The sequence below is a fragment of the Maylandia zebra genome, linkage group LG7 (assembly GCF_041146795.1).
Source record: "Maylandia zebra isolate NMK-2024a linkage group LG7, Mzebra_GT3a, whole genome shotgun sequence".
NCBI lineage: Eukaryota > Metazoa > Chordata > Actinopteri > Cichliformes > Cichlidae > Maylandia > Maylandia zebra.
In genome coordinates this window covers 10,535,659-10,550,647 of record NC_135173.1, presented here as the reverse complement: position 1 = coordinate 10,550,647, position 14,989 = coordinate 10,535,659, and the positions used below count along the sequence as shown (strand labels likewise).

Genomic DNA, 14,989 nt, shown 5'->3' with positions numbered 1-14,989 from the left:
AGTCCTCCACTTGTTTGCAAAAAAAAAAAAAAAAAGATTTGGATGTTCACATTTCAAAAACAGTCTAAACCAGTGTGTTTATTTATAATTTGTGTTTATTTATAAGTCTCCCCTGATCGTAAAACAGCGCCATTGTCAGGTCTGTCCCATTGAGGTTTTCATGAAACTTGTTGTAAGCATGCCAGGTACACAAGCCAGTTACCATCTGAAGAAAGGCTCCTACTCCTGTCAGTGAGTTGTAACATTGACCAGCTGTTTAATCCCAGAAGAGTCATTTAGCCTTGTCTACTTCCTCCAGTCTGATAGCGTGCCCTCTGTGGTTTGCTTGTGGAGCAATGCCTCATTGGCAGGGAGCAATGTACCAGAGGGACAGCGCGCTTATTAACCAGGTTGTAAAGATGTAAAGCTAACTACCAAACACACCTCTCGGTGAAATTGTATATCAGTACAGAAGCTATTACTTACGTAGCCTAGACTGTTGCGAGGCTAAAGGGTAAATAAGGTTCAGTTGTGTAACAGTGTTGCTTTTCTACATCACTGAGTCCTTTTACATAATATGAAGGGGAAGTTCAGTAAACTTTAAGTCCGTATGCAAAGCAAAAAATATAAGAAGAGGTTATTGTGCAGGGAAAAATCATAATAATGCAGCATGTGTCTCCAAAAAGCCTTAACCTTAGACAGCCTTAGAGGGGATAGGCTGCAACTAATAAATCAGTTGGCAACTCATAAATCTGAGCAACTCTGAAGGCAGCAAAGACCTTACTGGGTGTTTGCAGAGATCGGGCCATGACTTGTTTCCAGCCAGCCAAGTGTGCAACCGTTTTTTGTCACTTGTCTTTAGTGTGTCTGCTACTCGCTTACACCTCCCTGTAATTCTTATGTTGTTAATTACCTGTGCTGCTGAGGAGGCACACGCTAAATATCTATTAGCAGTAATGCTGTCTAAGCTTTCAGAGAACTGTACAGTCTGATAGATGGCTCCATAGTGTATGCGTATGTAATGTGTGTCTGCATGGTCTGTATATGTCTAGGGTGTGTTTAGTGTACCGCATCACTTACAATACTGCCTGTCTTTCTCTGTCTACATCACATTATTACACATCTGGTATCTGTAATCCCAGAAATAAGCTGCCACGCATGCTTGTGGAAATGGTGGGTTAGAGAAATGCTTCCTGTGTTGTTCTTAATCTTCAGTAATACACTCCTGATTTTTAACAGCGTATCTGGGGTTTATTTTAGCGCCCCATCATCTGCCCAACAACGTGCCAATATGTCCCTGTTACCCGCTCACTGCTTGCTACACCGTGGTGGGATGGATGTTGTTTAATTGATATTGTTGCCACAGCAGTTTGGCTGCTCTGTGGTAATGAAAGACCATCGCAGCATGTTCCCCAGACTGAACCAAAACAGGTATTACTGCTAATGCCATAAAGATACCCTCTCTTCAAAACCTAAAATTTCCACATATAAAATGTGTTGAGGGCTTCAAAGACTTCTAGTGTAGATCATCTAAGTTTCTGCTCTCCCATTTGGAAGAAATGACAGGGCCAATCAGATCTGTTTTGGATGGGAGTACCAATTTCAGTTGAGTCACACAGATCAGGACCAAAACAAAGAGAAAATCATCACTCTAACCTCTGCTTCTCTGCTTGTGCAATGTAAACATACAGCCGCAGAACAAAAAAATATTCAGAGACATTCCCGATCTTATCTTTGCTAAATTTGCAATTGTTCTCTCTGTAAATATGTATTTGGAAATTTTACTCTTAACGAGACATTTAAATAGAAATGTTTACATCTGTGAATATAGGGTTGAATCAACTTATGCGGTAACTTCACCTTCAGCTCTCTCTTTCAATTCTGATCTCTCCTGAGCCTTTATGTGTAGCAGGATCACTGTAGGCATCGTGATTATATGGGATCTAGGTCAGTGAAGATGTGGTAGTGTGTGTGTGTGTGTGTCTGCATGACATCACCTCCTTCCCTTTAAATAGCTCTCAGTAGCTTATGACACTGAAGTTGTAGCTATGCAGTGAGTAGATACTATAGGACATTAGGAAGAGGCTCTTAAGAGTGTGGATACTATGGCACTACAATGTCGCTGTTGTGTGTGTGGGCACGTGTAGAAAAATGGTTTCAGACAATATGTATTCCTCATGCCCTCCTCTCCTAGACAGTACAAACTCATGTGCTCCTTCTGTATGCTGGGAGTGGCCTGTATAACACAGTCTTGTGGCTGCATGCAGATGAGTGTGTATGCATGTGTGTTTGTGCGCGTAAATGTAGGCAGCGAGGCACACCCATGGTTAACCTCAGTTACTGGTGCACTTTTGTTCAGGATGTGACAAACCAGCAGCATATGGCAGCATTCCCTGGACTCTTGCTTTGCTTTAAGGTGATCTGCATGCTATATAGCTCTTGTGCTAGCATCTCTCTGCAATACAGTGGTTCAGCCCATAGCCGTGACTCTGCAGTGGAGGTGTGGGTCCGGAAGGAGAGGGGAGGGGAAGGGTACCTGCACTGTCAGCAACATCCACGCACTCCATCCATCTTTCTCTTGCTCTCTCACTCTCATTTATCTCCTCCACTCTGGCCCTTTCCCTCTCCTCCCTGGTGTTTGTCAAAATGCTTAGTCATTGCGGTAACTCAACAATACATTAGCATAAAGTTTTACTACATCTACTTTTCCAATTAAACTACAGTGTGGCAAACCACTTCACACACACACATGACAGCTGATTAAAACAACCTTAGCCTAATCCAAACTCGTATATCTTCCTTCCTGCAGCCCAAGCTGATGGCTAAAGACCTGCTGGACCTTGTGGCCTCTCACTTCAACCTAAAGGAGAAGGAGTACTTTGGAATTGCATACACAGATGAAACGTAAGTTAAAATAAAATATTATGTCACTCAGTCTTTAATTTAACTTAATTGTTTGGATTTTTTCAGTGCTGTAACATGAGATCACTGTAAATGACACCAGCATCAGGTCTGATACACAGTTGGTAGCAGTAAAGTTATTAAAGCAACATGTGGGTCAGCAGTAGTGTAATCATAGGCAAATTTAGTATCAAAGTTCAGGTGCTGTTTGTTGTGCACATAGGCAAAGCAACAAGGATATCAGAGGGGAGTGCACGTGAACATGGCTTCTGATTTCATGGTTGGCTGAAGCCAGTGTCATGGACACTGATGTCGTGGACACTGTGTTTGTAGATGCCAATGACAAAGATAGAAAGCCTTAAATAAATGCTATAGAGTTAGTGTCAAGGATAATGAGTAGTAGCAGGTATGGTTTCTAATTACATTTGATTGCGTTCAGTTTTGAGGTATAATTTAAAATCTTTTTCCACATGGCTACCGTTCCACAACAACCGTTTATATTTTACTCTGTGTGCCCACTAATTGGACTTTGTAGCACTAGTGAACAAAACTGATAATGGTGGACTAAATGGAAAATATATACTCATAGATTAACTTAAGTTGTAGCACAGTGTACAAAAGCACCACTTCAATAATGTGGCATTTGGTTTTGGATTGGTTTTCTCTTGAGGAATTCCCAGAGCACTTTTCCTGTTAAGGCTTAATTAACTATGAAATTGAAAAGAAAAATCTAGTTTAGCTTACATGTCTAATTTGTCTTTTTCTTGTTGTTCAGTGATTTAAAAAATTAAAAAAAACAGATTTATTTTGTCAGCAACTGTCTTTATCATTGTCGGTAAAGCAAAGAATGAAGATCTGTGAAGATCACATTTAACCGTGAAGTGAAGTGATGTGGGTGGTTATCTTTCTCTGGACTAGCAAAGATCACAAGTCTGTGTTTGCCAGTAGGCTTGCCATGAGAGCTGTGCTTGAAATGCAAACATGACATTCAAATTAGCTTTGTTGGGTTTTCTGACCTAGAAAGGCAGAAACGCCACGGCATGATAGTGATGCCAGCGATTTACATGCAGGCAAACATCGCCATGGCCGTTTTGCCTTTCTGTTTTTGTTTTATCTCATGCATCCACTGATGTCAAGCAAGACTGGCCTCTGCTCTTTGGTATTTACATGGTAGCGACTACTGCCAGTGTCTGTCCAGCGAAGCATTGTCCACTATAGAGTCTTAATTCTGTGATGTGTAGATTTGTTGCTTTTGCCTGGGGAGAGGAGACGCCTGAGCTCTGACCGCTCACTGGTCAAAGAGGCTGCGTGTTGGGGACAGGAGGCCAAGAGATTGAGAGACAAGAAACAGAAGAAGGGAGAGTTTGAGAGAGATGTTGCTCAGTTGCTCAGGAGACCATGCAGGGTAACCAGGGTGACAAGCTGTCTGTGCGGTTTTTCTCTCTGTTGGAAACAAAGAGAGAGAAACGAGAGGGGAGGGAAGAGAAGAGGGGGACAGAGGCAAGCAAAGTGTGACAAAAAAGATAAATGGGATGGCTTAAGTAGAAAGTGTTCTGTTTCATGAGATGAACCTTTGTGTACCCTAGTTTGATATTAAGACATCTCTGAATTATAGTGTTGATTGTATGGTTGTTCTTCCCCATCAGGGGCCATTTTAGTTGGCTGCAGCTGGACCGCAGGGTATTAGAACATGAATTCCCCAAGAAGTCTGGTCCCATTGTCCTCTACTTCTGTGTCAGGTGAGTCTTTCTTCTGCAAGTTAGTCCCCTCACACCAATCATTGTCTGATTGCAGATGTATGTGGGAACGAAAGAAAGAAGTCTGTACGTTCTTGAGTATACTCACACATTCATGCCATAATAGGAAGAGATTAATACGATTAGTTATGAAAAGCCCCTGTGAAATTGTTCTGATCGCAGTGTTTACTTCCCACCACAGGGCCTCTCAGCCAATGGCAAGCCTCTCATACTTCATCAGAATGCACTGCATGCAGATAGCATCGGATTCATGGCGACTGTACTCAAAACAAACAAACAAACAAAATACCAGAAACCTTTTTCCTATAAGGGTAGGGTTTGGGGAGGTGGAGAAATCAGCACTGTGCATCTTTATGTTGAAGCTGTTTGACAAAAAACACTCGCAAACTCATTTATAAAAGGTCCTTTTTCAGTGGAACACTGAACAGCACAGTCATTATCCTTGTTTTGTATAAGCCCACCATGACTTTCTTGCTGTTGCTTAACTGTAGTCATCTCTTTGGTTAAAAACAAAATGCTTCTTTTGACCAACTGTGACAGGATTATAAAACTGCACCACAGTTCACTCGTTTTCTTTCCACCGACCCTCCTGTAGGACAGAAGAATTGCAATACAGACACAGGCATGACCAAAATTCAGCATATAGCTGTTTATGATTGCATTTAGTGGTGTTATATATTTTATAGGCTTGTAAAAAAAAAAAAAAAAGCAATCCACGTGACATGAAAAAACACACATTCCTATGCACATACAGGTTCCTCTGAAATAAAATTGGAAAAATACGAAGGCTTTATTTTGAATTGTCCTGTTTTTTTCTTTACACCGCTCAGGTTTGTGCACGAGCTGCGTCAGAGTTACATCGATATAAATGCTAGGACCGTATAATTCTCCAGCACAACATTGCTATAAAACGTTTAATAGTGTAAAGCGAAGTGATGCGCATGGACAAAATGTCAGTGAGTCATTTTCATGGTGGCATTTATATCGTGGCTCAAGTCATGAGACACGATATAAATGAGCTGTTTAGAAAAAGCATATTCTTAGCGCGCTGGCTGTATCCTGCTTAGTGGCGTCATTGCACAATGCCACAGCAATACAGTCAGAATATCTTAATTGTGTTTATACCTGCGTTAACTAACGGTCCTGTTGTTCCCAGGAGCCTGCATATACAAGCTGTAGTGGTAGTGTTGGTGGTTAGCTGTGTGGGGTGCAGGGTCACTGTGTGTGTATTTACACAGACTAATGGGTGTTTGAGGATGTGATGGTAGTGCGATGACACTGTGAACTCTGACACCTCATTGAGGCTTCATCCCCCTTCTTCATCATCACAGTTCCGGCTTATTAAAAACAATATGCTCAGATTGATAACAGATTCAGGCCTGGCATTTGGGCTGATTGTTGTTCCACTGCAGTCCACAGTCTGGATCTGAATGTGTGCACGTGTAAGGATGTGTTGAGAGCGGGTGTATTCAGTACTGTGACATTTAGAGAGATTAAGGTTAGAGATTAGACACAATATAAGGTTTGTTTATGCGCGGGGGTGTGTTTGTCTAATATGAAGTATGATGTGTGTTTATGTGTGGGTGCGTGTTTCTCTCTGTATGTCACGTTTCTGCATTCTCATGAGGTATTTGTGTGATGCGTGCGTTCCCAATAAGTGCTAGGCAGATGCCCACCTCCTGCTGATTCAGTGGGTGCTTTTTTTGCATGCTTGCTGCTGTGCTGGCAGTGTGGGCATGTCTCATCAACCGTGCTGCTTTAATTAAATGTTCACACTGAATATTGACAAGCACCTCTCATTCTCTCTTGCAGCTCAATGGGTAACGCGAATTAAGCCCCCCCACACCCCCGATTATTGATCTGCCTGCAATCCCTCTCACTCGATGCCTATATAGACCCATAAGCACTGAAATCAACACGCGCATTTCCGATTTATATTCATAAGGACATGTTTGCTGATCGCATTGTTCACAGAGCTATATCAAGTAAACTGAACTCTTTTATGCACACCAGATGGGGGATTTAAGCTATTTATCCGCTAATCGCACCAATTCCCAGTTTGACTCCCAGCTCATTCACATCTGTGTATGACAAGCTTTACCACCAGTGATGTACCAGTGGGTGAATGAAGTGGTTTGGTTTGTAAAACTTAGCTTAGGTTTAAAGACACGATTAACAGCAAACGATTTACCATCTCTGAAGAAGATGTCAGGTGACACTTTAGAGCAGCTGAGCTATATGGAATCTTTTTGATGTGTTTTCACCAGAGAGGAGATAACAACGAGTAGCTTCCTGGTGCACCATTCCAGCTTCCCTCTGGCTTTGCAAGCATTCATGAGCTAAATTTAAACTGCATTATTGTGTTAGTTCCCTGCTCACCGCTCTGCCAGAAGTGGGTTACTGTGTTTCTCTCGCCAGAAAGTGACAGCATCTCTGTGTGTGGTAGTACTCTGTGTTTGTGTGCAAGCGCGTGTGATCACTGCACACTGCTGATGATGCACAGCGAAGTGCATCATGTGCACATTCAATCTGCGTGTGTGTGCGTGCATATTCACATTGAGGAATGTGCACACACTCACAAACTGATAATGAATCACTGCCAGCCACTGTGGCGATGTGGTGTAAGGGGAAGGGAAAGGATTTTGGCATAAGTGATCAGCCTTTGGTATGGTGCGCCCCCATCTGGTCACTTTCACCACTGCAACCTTTCAGTCACATCTGCACAGTTTCGTTTTCATAGCTTTCCTGCATGCTAGCTTCTGTTTTTGAAGCAAACACAAAAAACACTCCTTGATGTATCTTCTTTCTGTTTCCTGAAGGTCAATGAACACCCTTGCTTACTTTGAAGCTGCAGGAGTGTTTATATTTTCTTCTGTGTTTTCAGGTTCTACATAGAGAGTATATCCTACCTGAAGGATAACGCCACCATTGAACTGTTCTTTCTTAATGCAAAGTCCATCATATACAAGGTAAATAGCTAGTTTTTTTTATGCATTTCAAGTACTGCTGGTTTCATCTCCTTCTCCTTTGGTTTATCTTTACATGCTATATGAATGATATGAATCCTCTGTGAAATTGCATTTAAAGCCAAGCTTTTTCTTCTGGCCTTAAATCATTTTTGGCTTTCAGTGGTTACATTTTATGGTGAAATTGCATAGAGTGCTGGGCTTCATGTTGCGTGCCACTTCCTTAGCCCATTTTTCTTTCTAAATGAAGAGATGCCACAAGAGGAAAGCTTGGACCTCGGTCCTGCGTGCTGATTTGCTGAAGCAGAAAATGTGAACCATGTGCATCATCTGTTACCCGTCATGTCATGCGCTGCTCCACATTTCAGCAACTAGTAAATGATTTTCATTGCCATCTGTCAGCGCTACGCCACAATTACTTTGGCTGTTTAAATAGCAATTTAAATTATGCACTGGAATACATACTTCCAGAAAGTTGCCTAAAGAGACAATTTAAAGGAGGAAAGATTTTGGAATTATTTTACCACTCAGTTAATATGGTACATTTTTTTAGAGTAAGGAGAGGCTATCCACTTCACTTAACTGGTTAAAATTCAAGCAGGGGCATCTAGTTATAGTTTGGTCAGCATACAGCACATTTATAGACACCAGTATCTAACAGTTATGTAATTTTTCCAGAAGAGAGCGTGTGCAGCCTGAAACTGTAAATAACTGAGCTGAAATGTTCTAATAAAGCCTTGTAGAAAACTGTGAGAGTGTCTAAAGACTCATTTTCTTTGTGCTAAAACGTCTTGTATGTAGCAAGACATTCAAATATCGGCAGTTGCAATATTTCAGGATGGTTAAAAAGGCTGGCAAAGTCCCACAAAGGGAAGGATTCATGCTCAGTCCAGCTAGTAAACATGTTAAAGCGTCTTCATCAAGATACCAATTTTTATCTGCTCATTTATTACAACTCATATTAGCTAAATACCAGTGTAGGAAAGCAAAAAAGAAAGAGAAACAGCACAGCGTAGCAGATATAAATGTGCTTCCTGCAGTCACTATTCTTGTAGTTTCTGCTGTGCTGTGAAAAAACAGTACAAACACACACAGTGTGTGCTGATTTGCAGCCTCACTGGGTGGTACACCCACGTTAGGTTTGTTCTGTCTAGTGTTTCATCCTGGCTGTTTGATCCTCCATCAAATTAAGAGGTGAATTGTAAAGGGCACATTCCTGGGATAGGTGACCCACTACTCACTGCCCACTAATCCTCTCTGTTAATGTACACATATCATGTCATATATATGTTTACTCCCAAAGTAAGTATTTGGCAAATTTTTCACAGGAACGCACCACATGTCACTAAATCACAAATGTTTGTACCAGTGTTGCATGTCTGTCTCTGTCTGTTCTCCCTGCTTGTTGCTTATCTCTTCATCTACGTGTTATATAACAGTAGTAAACATGCATGCATCCATGGTTAAATTCTGAGTTGGTATAGCAATATGTAATGCTAATACCCATGACCACTGACATTGGTAAATGCCATCTTAGGACAATATCAGTCAACAGGGTTTGATATTGGCAGATACCTGTAGATCAGTGCGTCCCTAGTAATGCATTTAAAACACACACTGGTAAATGTTCTCAGTAATCAAAAACCAGAGCATCCATGCTCACCCTCAACCCCTCAACCCCCTCTCCCAAACCCCTCCACTTTGTCTCTAATCTTTGATCTCTTTCTGCATGAAGACATCATGAAAAAAAGAAGGGTTATTGGCATCTAAGTGAAAGGAAATATCATCTTATCTCGACTGATGAAATGAGTGATCATTTAAGGAATGTCCACATTTTACCCCCACAGGGATCAAAGTGTGTTTTATTTATTTGTGAATGTCTCCAATGGCCTTTGCTCACTCCTTTTCTCCCCTTTTTGCAGGAGCTAATTGAAGTAGACAGTGAGGTTGTCTTCGAATTGGCTTCCTACATTCTCCAAGTAAGCTTGTGTGTGTGTGTGTGTGTGTGTGTGTGTGTGTGTGTGTGTGTGTGTGTGTGTGTGTGTGTGTGTGTGTGTGTGTGTGTGTGTGTGTGTGTGTTGTATGTTTGTTTGTGTGTCGGTGTGTGTACCACAAGTTATTCCAGGGGCTGTTCTTTTCTGAAACCGTTTGAAGTTTTCCTCCAAACTATCTCCACAAGCCTTTGATCCTAATTGACGATGATTAAACTCACATTATCTACTGCAGTAATAATTGTGAGCGATTAAACTCTCATTATCTAATGTAGCTATCAATTTGACGTTAATCTGCAGTAACGCTGGGAGGTTTCAAATCCTAAAAACCTCAGTTGACTTTGGTAACACAAATTTTGGTCTACCAGATAAATGGTGGACAGGAATAGCTGTTGTCACAGAGAAGCACTTACGCTTCACAAATCCTCCTCGACTCCAGCCCTTTCCCTTTCCTGTCCCTTTCTCGGAGTAGGTAAGTCAATTAACCGTGGTTCGCAAGGTCATGTTACACATAAACTAGGCTGAGTAATGTGGGTGCGTGTTTTCGGCCTCCGTGTGCAGGTGCAGACACACAGTGTCAGGTATCTGCTCCGTAACTCTTCAGAAGTTTCGTTCCAGATGGTCGTTTAATGTTTCTCCTTGATTCCAGCATAAAAAAACTTAAAAGCACATTTTATGGCCACTGTTTAGTGCTCACATATCCACCTGTATAAATTGTCCTATCATCTTTGACCTCCTTTTCCCCTTTTTTCTCTTTCACAGGAGGCTAAAGGTGATTTCACTAGGTATGTATACTCATAGTCATCATAGCTATTATGTCCTTTTTGAGGTTGTTAAAAGCAACAAAGCCACTAAAAACTAAATATGCTAACGGCTAACAAAGTATCTTGACATTTTCAAGGACTGGATGTGGTTTATGGTCTGGATGTGGTCCTTTGCTCCCCTCTTGATCACCTATATCTGTGCCTTTAATTTGATTTACCTCACTTTCTTATTTTTCTCCTACCAGTTTTGAGCCGTTCGGATTTTCTCTTTTCTGCTGGGTTATATTTTCATTTTTGACTTATTAGGGGAAAAAATACTAATTTATGTGCAAGTTTTATGTGAGCTGGGGACCTCATGTGGCCCTTCTGATATTCATCTGTGTGATGTTGGCTTAAATGTATGTGATTCCTCATCCCTTTATTGTAGCATGAAAAACATACTACTACAGCAATCACCTTTGACCTCATTTCAACCAGTGAAAGGAGTAAATAAACACAATAGGGATGGAATGTGACACACTCTGGAGACATTACTTCACATTCCTACCCTTTTTCTTCCCACACATACACATAAATCTTTTTTTTCTAAAAGCTCATAGTTCCTGCCCTTTGCATTTCTCATCATAACTTTAGTTTTACGTCTCCTCCTAAAATACAGTTTTCAAGCCAAACACCTGATTTCCTTTGTTAAATGCATATCATATTGTTCCCAAAGAATTCAGTAAATTGACTGATTTTCAGTGCGGCTTATGTTAATCTGACTACGTTTCAGTAATCTTAATTGAATCTTAGTAAAACAGCGCTTCATTTCTCTCTGCATTTAACAGTTTAAAGAAAAAGATTTGAACAAAACACTATTTTTTTGGATGTTTTTCTGCACAGCTTGCACTTCAGATTGTTATCATGTATCCCAAAGTTGTCCACCCAACTGGTATACTTAATAAATAGCTACATAGTGAGTATCAGTCAATGCAGACGCACAGCTGTGTTCACACATTAAGGAACAGACGGGCAGGGTGGATGGATCTCTGCCAGGGCTTTAGCTCATAGGTTGTCATGTTCCCAGGGCTTTCCCCAATCTTCTGAGGCCTAGGCAGAGGCCGGAGAGAGGCTGGGGGATTAGAGTTGGGTATTAAGACCTCCTGCCGCTGGAGGTCTGAAAACTGAATCTGGGGCCAAGTTACTTTAGCTGTCTGTATGCTTCCCGGTCTCATTTAGTCTTTCTCAGTCTTAATCTTTTCCTGTCCCATTCCTGTTTTGTTTTGTTTTTTTGTATCGCCTTTTATCTTTCTTTCTTTTATCTTTGTGTCTCAGCTTCTGTCGCTCTTTTCTTTCTTCTGCTTCCAGCTGTCAGTGTCTACTCTCCGCAGCTGTTCAGACAGACCACAGAAGCATTTAGACCGTGGACATTTACTCCTGTCTCTTAACCAAATGTCCCTTCTTCCAAAATGTTCTAAAGTTCTTTTTAAGACTTGGAGAAAATCCTTTTTTTAATATTTAATTTACAACTTTTTTTAAGTTGTCCCCTTTCTACAGTTGATAGATATCTTCCAGGTTTGTGTGAAACTGTTGAGAATAAGTGTCGCTGATCAAGTCTGCTCTTTTTCTTTCACAGTAACGATGCAACTAGGTCTGACCTGAAAAAGCTGCCTGCTCTACCCACCCAGGCCCTAAAGGAGCATCCGTCACTGGCTTACTGGTGAGACACTTTTACCCAGAAAAACCCACCAAACGTTTTATAAGTTCACATGTTGTTTATCGTCTTGCTGATATTTTCCTCTTTTCTCTTTATCCCACCCCCCTACAGTGAAGATCGGGTCATAGAGCATTACAAGAAGCTCAGCGGGCAGAGTAGAGGGCAGGCAATCGTTAAGTAAGTGTGTAAATGTCTTATGTATTCACACAGAGATAAGGTGGTAACGCCTCTAAGAAATCCCCCACATTTTGGCTGGTGTAGTGTCACCCCAGTTTGTGACTCCAGTAAAAGCATTATGTGTTTCACACAACTGCACTGGGGTTTAGTGTGGCATGGCCATGCCAGCTCTACCCTTCACGCAGATGTTGAATCGGTTCTGTGACTACCTCTGCTGAAGCCTTAAAAGCACAATAACAATTCCCCCCAGTTCTGTCTTTGTACAGTACCTTTCACTTAGACGTGTGAGGGGGAATAAAGACACAAACACTCTGCCTTGAACAGGGGCTTTGTGTGAAGGGGGCTTATGCTTTTAGTTATGTTGGTCCAGCATATTGAAAGCTGTCTTCTCTGTAACCCTTACATGTCTCTCTTTCTGCTCCTCACAGTTATATGAGCATTGTAGAGTCTCTACCCACATATGGAGTGCATTACTATTCTGTAAAGGTACAGTTTTACTGCTCTGCCGTTTCTTTTTTTCTCACACATGCACCGCACACCACACACATTTTTTGTTCACTTTGGATCTCTAATCACCCAGTTGGGATTTTTGCACACATGATGGAACTTAAATTTTTACTGTTCCATTTGTGCAGTTTTTTCTACCTCTCTTTAACTTTCCCTTTCTTCCCCTTTGAGTCTTGCACAGATGCACAGCCGTTCCTGAGTTATTTTTGTTGTGTTACAGGACAAGCAGGGGATCCCATGGTGGTTGGGTCTGAGCTATAAAGGCATCTTTCAGTATGATTACCAGGACAAAGTTAAGCCCAGGAAGGTGAGATAATGCTCTTCCTGATCTATCTACCGCACAAACTAAACCGTTCCTCCTTCACTTTTTAAATTCAGTTTATTTCACCCCAAGAAGAGAATTTATTCAGGGAACATGTTGCTTTATACGGAAAGCTCTCTGTCTTTCTTTTTTTACAGTTCCTATCGCCTATTGTTCCATTCAGTCATCAAATGTATTGTGTTTGCAAAGAGCACTAACAATGTTGTATAATTATTACTATCTGGAGATGTTCAGTCTTAGAATGTTTTGCATCCTGTCCTTAATTTATTTCTGCCTCCTCCCAGTCATTTCACTGTGTGGGTTATCTGCAAAAACAATTCTTACCTCACCTTTGACTTCCAGACTGGTTTCAAGCCTTGATCTCTGCCGTTCACCTTTGTCTCGAAAGATGTTATTTGTGTTAACAGCGTCCTTGCACACTGATTGCCCACTAAGACCCTTACTCATACACAAACAGATGCACACTCTCAGAGACAGGAAATGGACTGAACACTGAACTCACCATCCTGACGAATGCTTCCTGTCACCCAAATGCTTTCCTGTTTGCCACTAACGTGTTTTGAGTGTGTCATAATTAGTGCATTCCAGTCACCAAGCCTGAAATTATGTCTCATTCAAGTGTGCTAAATCTAGTGGTTTCCTTGGTGTTAAGTAACCATGGTGATGAAAAAAAGGAGTCTGTGTATCTCACATCACCAGGTCATTCTGAGAAAACTCCGGATTGGTTGCAAACCGTGTACTTTTTTGATATAAAGCACAGGCTTACACTGTAAATTAAAGTTAAGTTGTGCAGAATGAATGGACTGGTATTTATATATGAAGTAACCGATTTGACACTACCCATGTGTTTATGGATTTATATTTAGAAGTTCTGAGTTGAGCATTTTGGTTGTTACCACCTTTTTTGGAACATACATTCAGCAGAAACTTCTCAATCACAATGTAGCATTAATTTTATATACATACATATATATATATATAGGTTTTGTAGACTAAAAAGTAACAATTGAGGCCATAAACTTATCAGGAAAACATGTCCTGAAGTTTTAAATCAGGAGACTTCCCTTACACACTGTTTAAAAGAATGTAGAATTAAGTGAAGTGAAAACCTTCCATATAGGTTTCCCTTCCCTCCCATTTTTCTTTGCTGTAAAATTTTCAGGCAGGTAAACAATGGTATATATTTGTCCGATGTAATTCCCATCAAAAACTAGAAGGGCTCTCTACTAAGACTGATGCTATAACGCTATTGCTTAAAAACCGAGCTGGTTCTTCTTCGCCAGCTTCCATGGCATTCTATCCAGTATTTTTTCAGCACCTTTGCTGAGAAACAAACAAACAACAAGCAAACTATACCTCTGTCTGGACAGAGAAAACAGAAGCAGGGGCCACTTTTTGAGAAGTGCCAGCTTATCAAGCATTCAGCTGCCATAGCAACAGTCAGTGTGACTCAAGGTCCATTAAGCTTTGGTGCTGACACCCTGACTTTGTTCTCCTTTCATACTCACCCTCCCTTATTTCTTCCATGCATTTGAGAGCAGAGAATGAGTGAGATTGGGCCTCTTTATCATGTTTTGACTCAAGCTGAAACCAAAAACTGACAAATTTGTTTAAAAAATTATTCACATTTTTATTTCTATATATGACTTTTAATTTCTATCGTATTTGCTGAATCTGGGTTATTTAGGTTTTCGGGAGAGAAAAAAATCTCGCTGATGATTTAGAAGTCTCAAAACACACTTTGCATCACATATTACACACTAGGCATTAAAGGGTTAATAAAACATTACATATTCAGCTAAACTCCACTGAACGCAGTGAAGGTTTGTTCAATAATCAGATGATAAAAGAGAGTTAGCACTTCTTCTTTCCAGAGATGTGTTCTAGAAAAGACGAAGGTCATTCGAATGCTAGTAAGTGAGTGTCACC

General features: G+C 40.9%; 1 protein-coding gene across 10 annotated transcripts in view; it reads left to right on the top strand.

The window, feature by feature from the left end:
• Window positions 1-14,989, top strand: part of frmd4a (FERM domain containing 4A) — a 96,503-nt gene that overhangs the window by 65,732 nt on the left and 15,782 nt on the right. For all 10 annotated transcript variants that reach the window (XM_024803097.2, XM_024803098.2, XM_024803096.2 and 7 more), the window contains exons 3-11: window positions 2,789-2,883; window positions 4,527-4,619; window positions 7,522-7,606; window positions 9,526-9,582; window positions 10,357-10,379; window positions 11,974-12,057; window positions 12,166-12,231; window positions 12,660-12,717; window positions 12,959-13,045. In XM_024803097.2, the coding sequence (XP_024658865.1) occupies window positions 2,789-2,883; window positions 4,527-4,619; window positions 7,522-7,606; window positions 9,526-9,582; window positions 10,357-10,379; window positions 11,974-12,057; window positions 12,166-12,231; window positions 12,660-12,717; window positions 12,959-13,045 (648 nt within the window). The remainder of the gene's footprint in view (window positions 1-2,788; window positions 2,884-4,526; window positions 4,620-7,521; window positions 7,607-9,525; window positions 9,583-10,356; window positions 10,380-11,973; window positions 12,058-12,165; window positions 12,232-12,659; window positions 12,718-12,958; window positions 13,046-14,989) is intronic.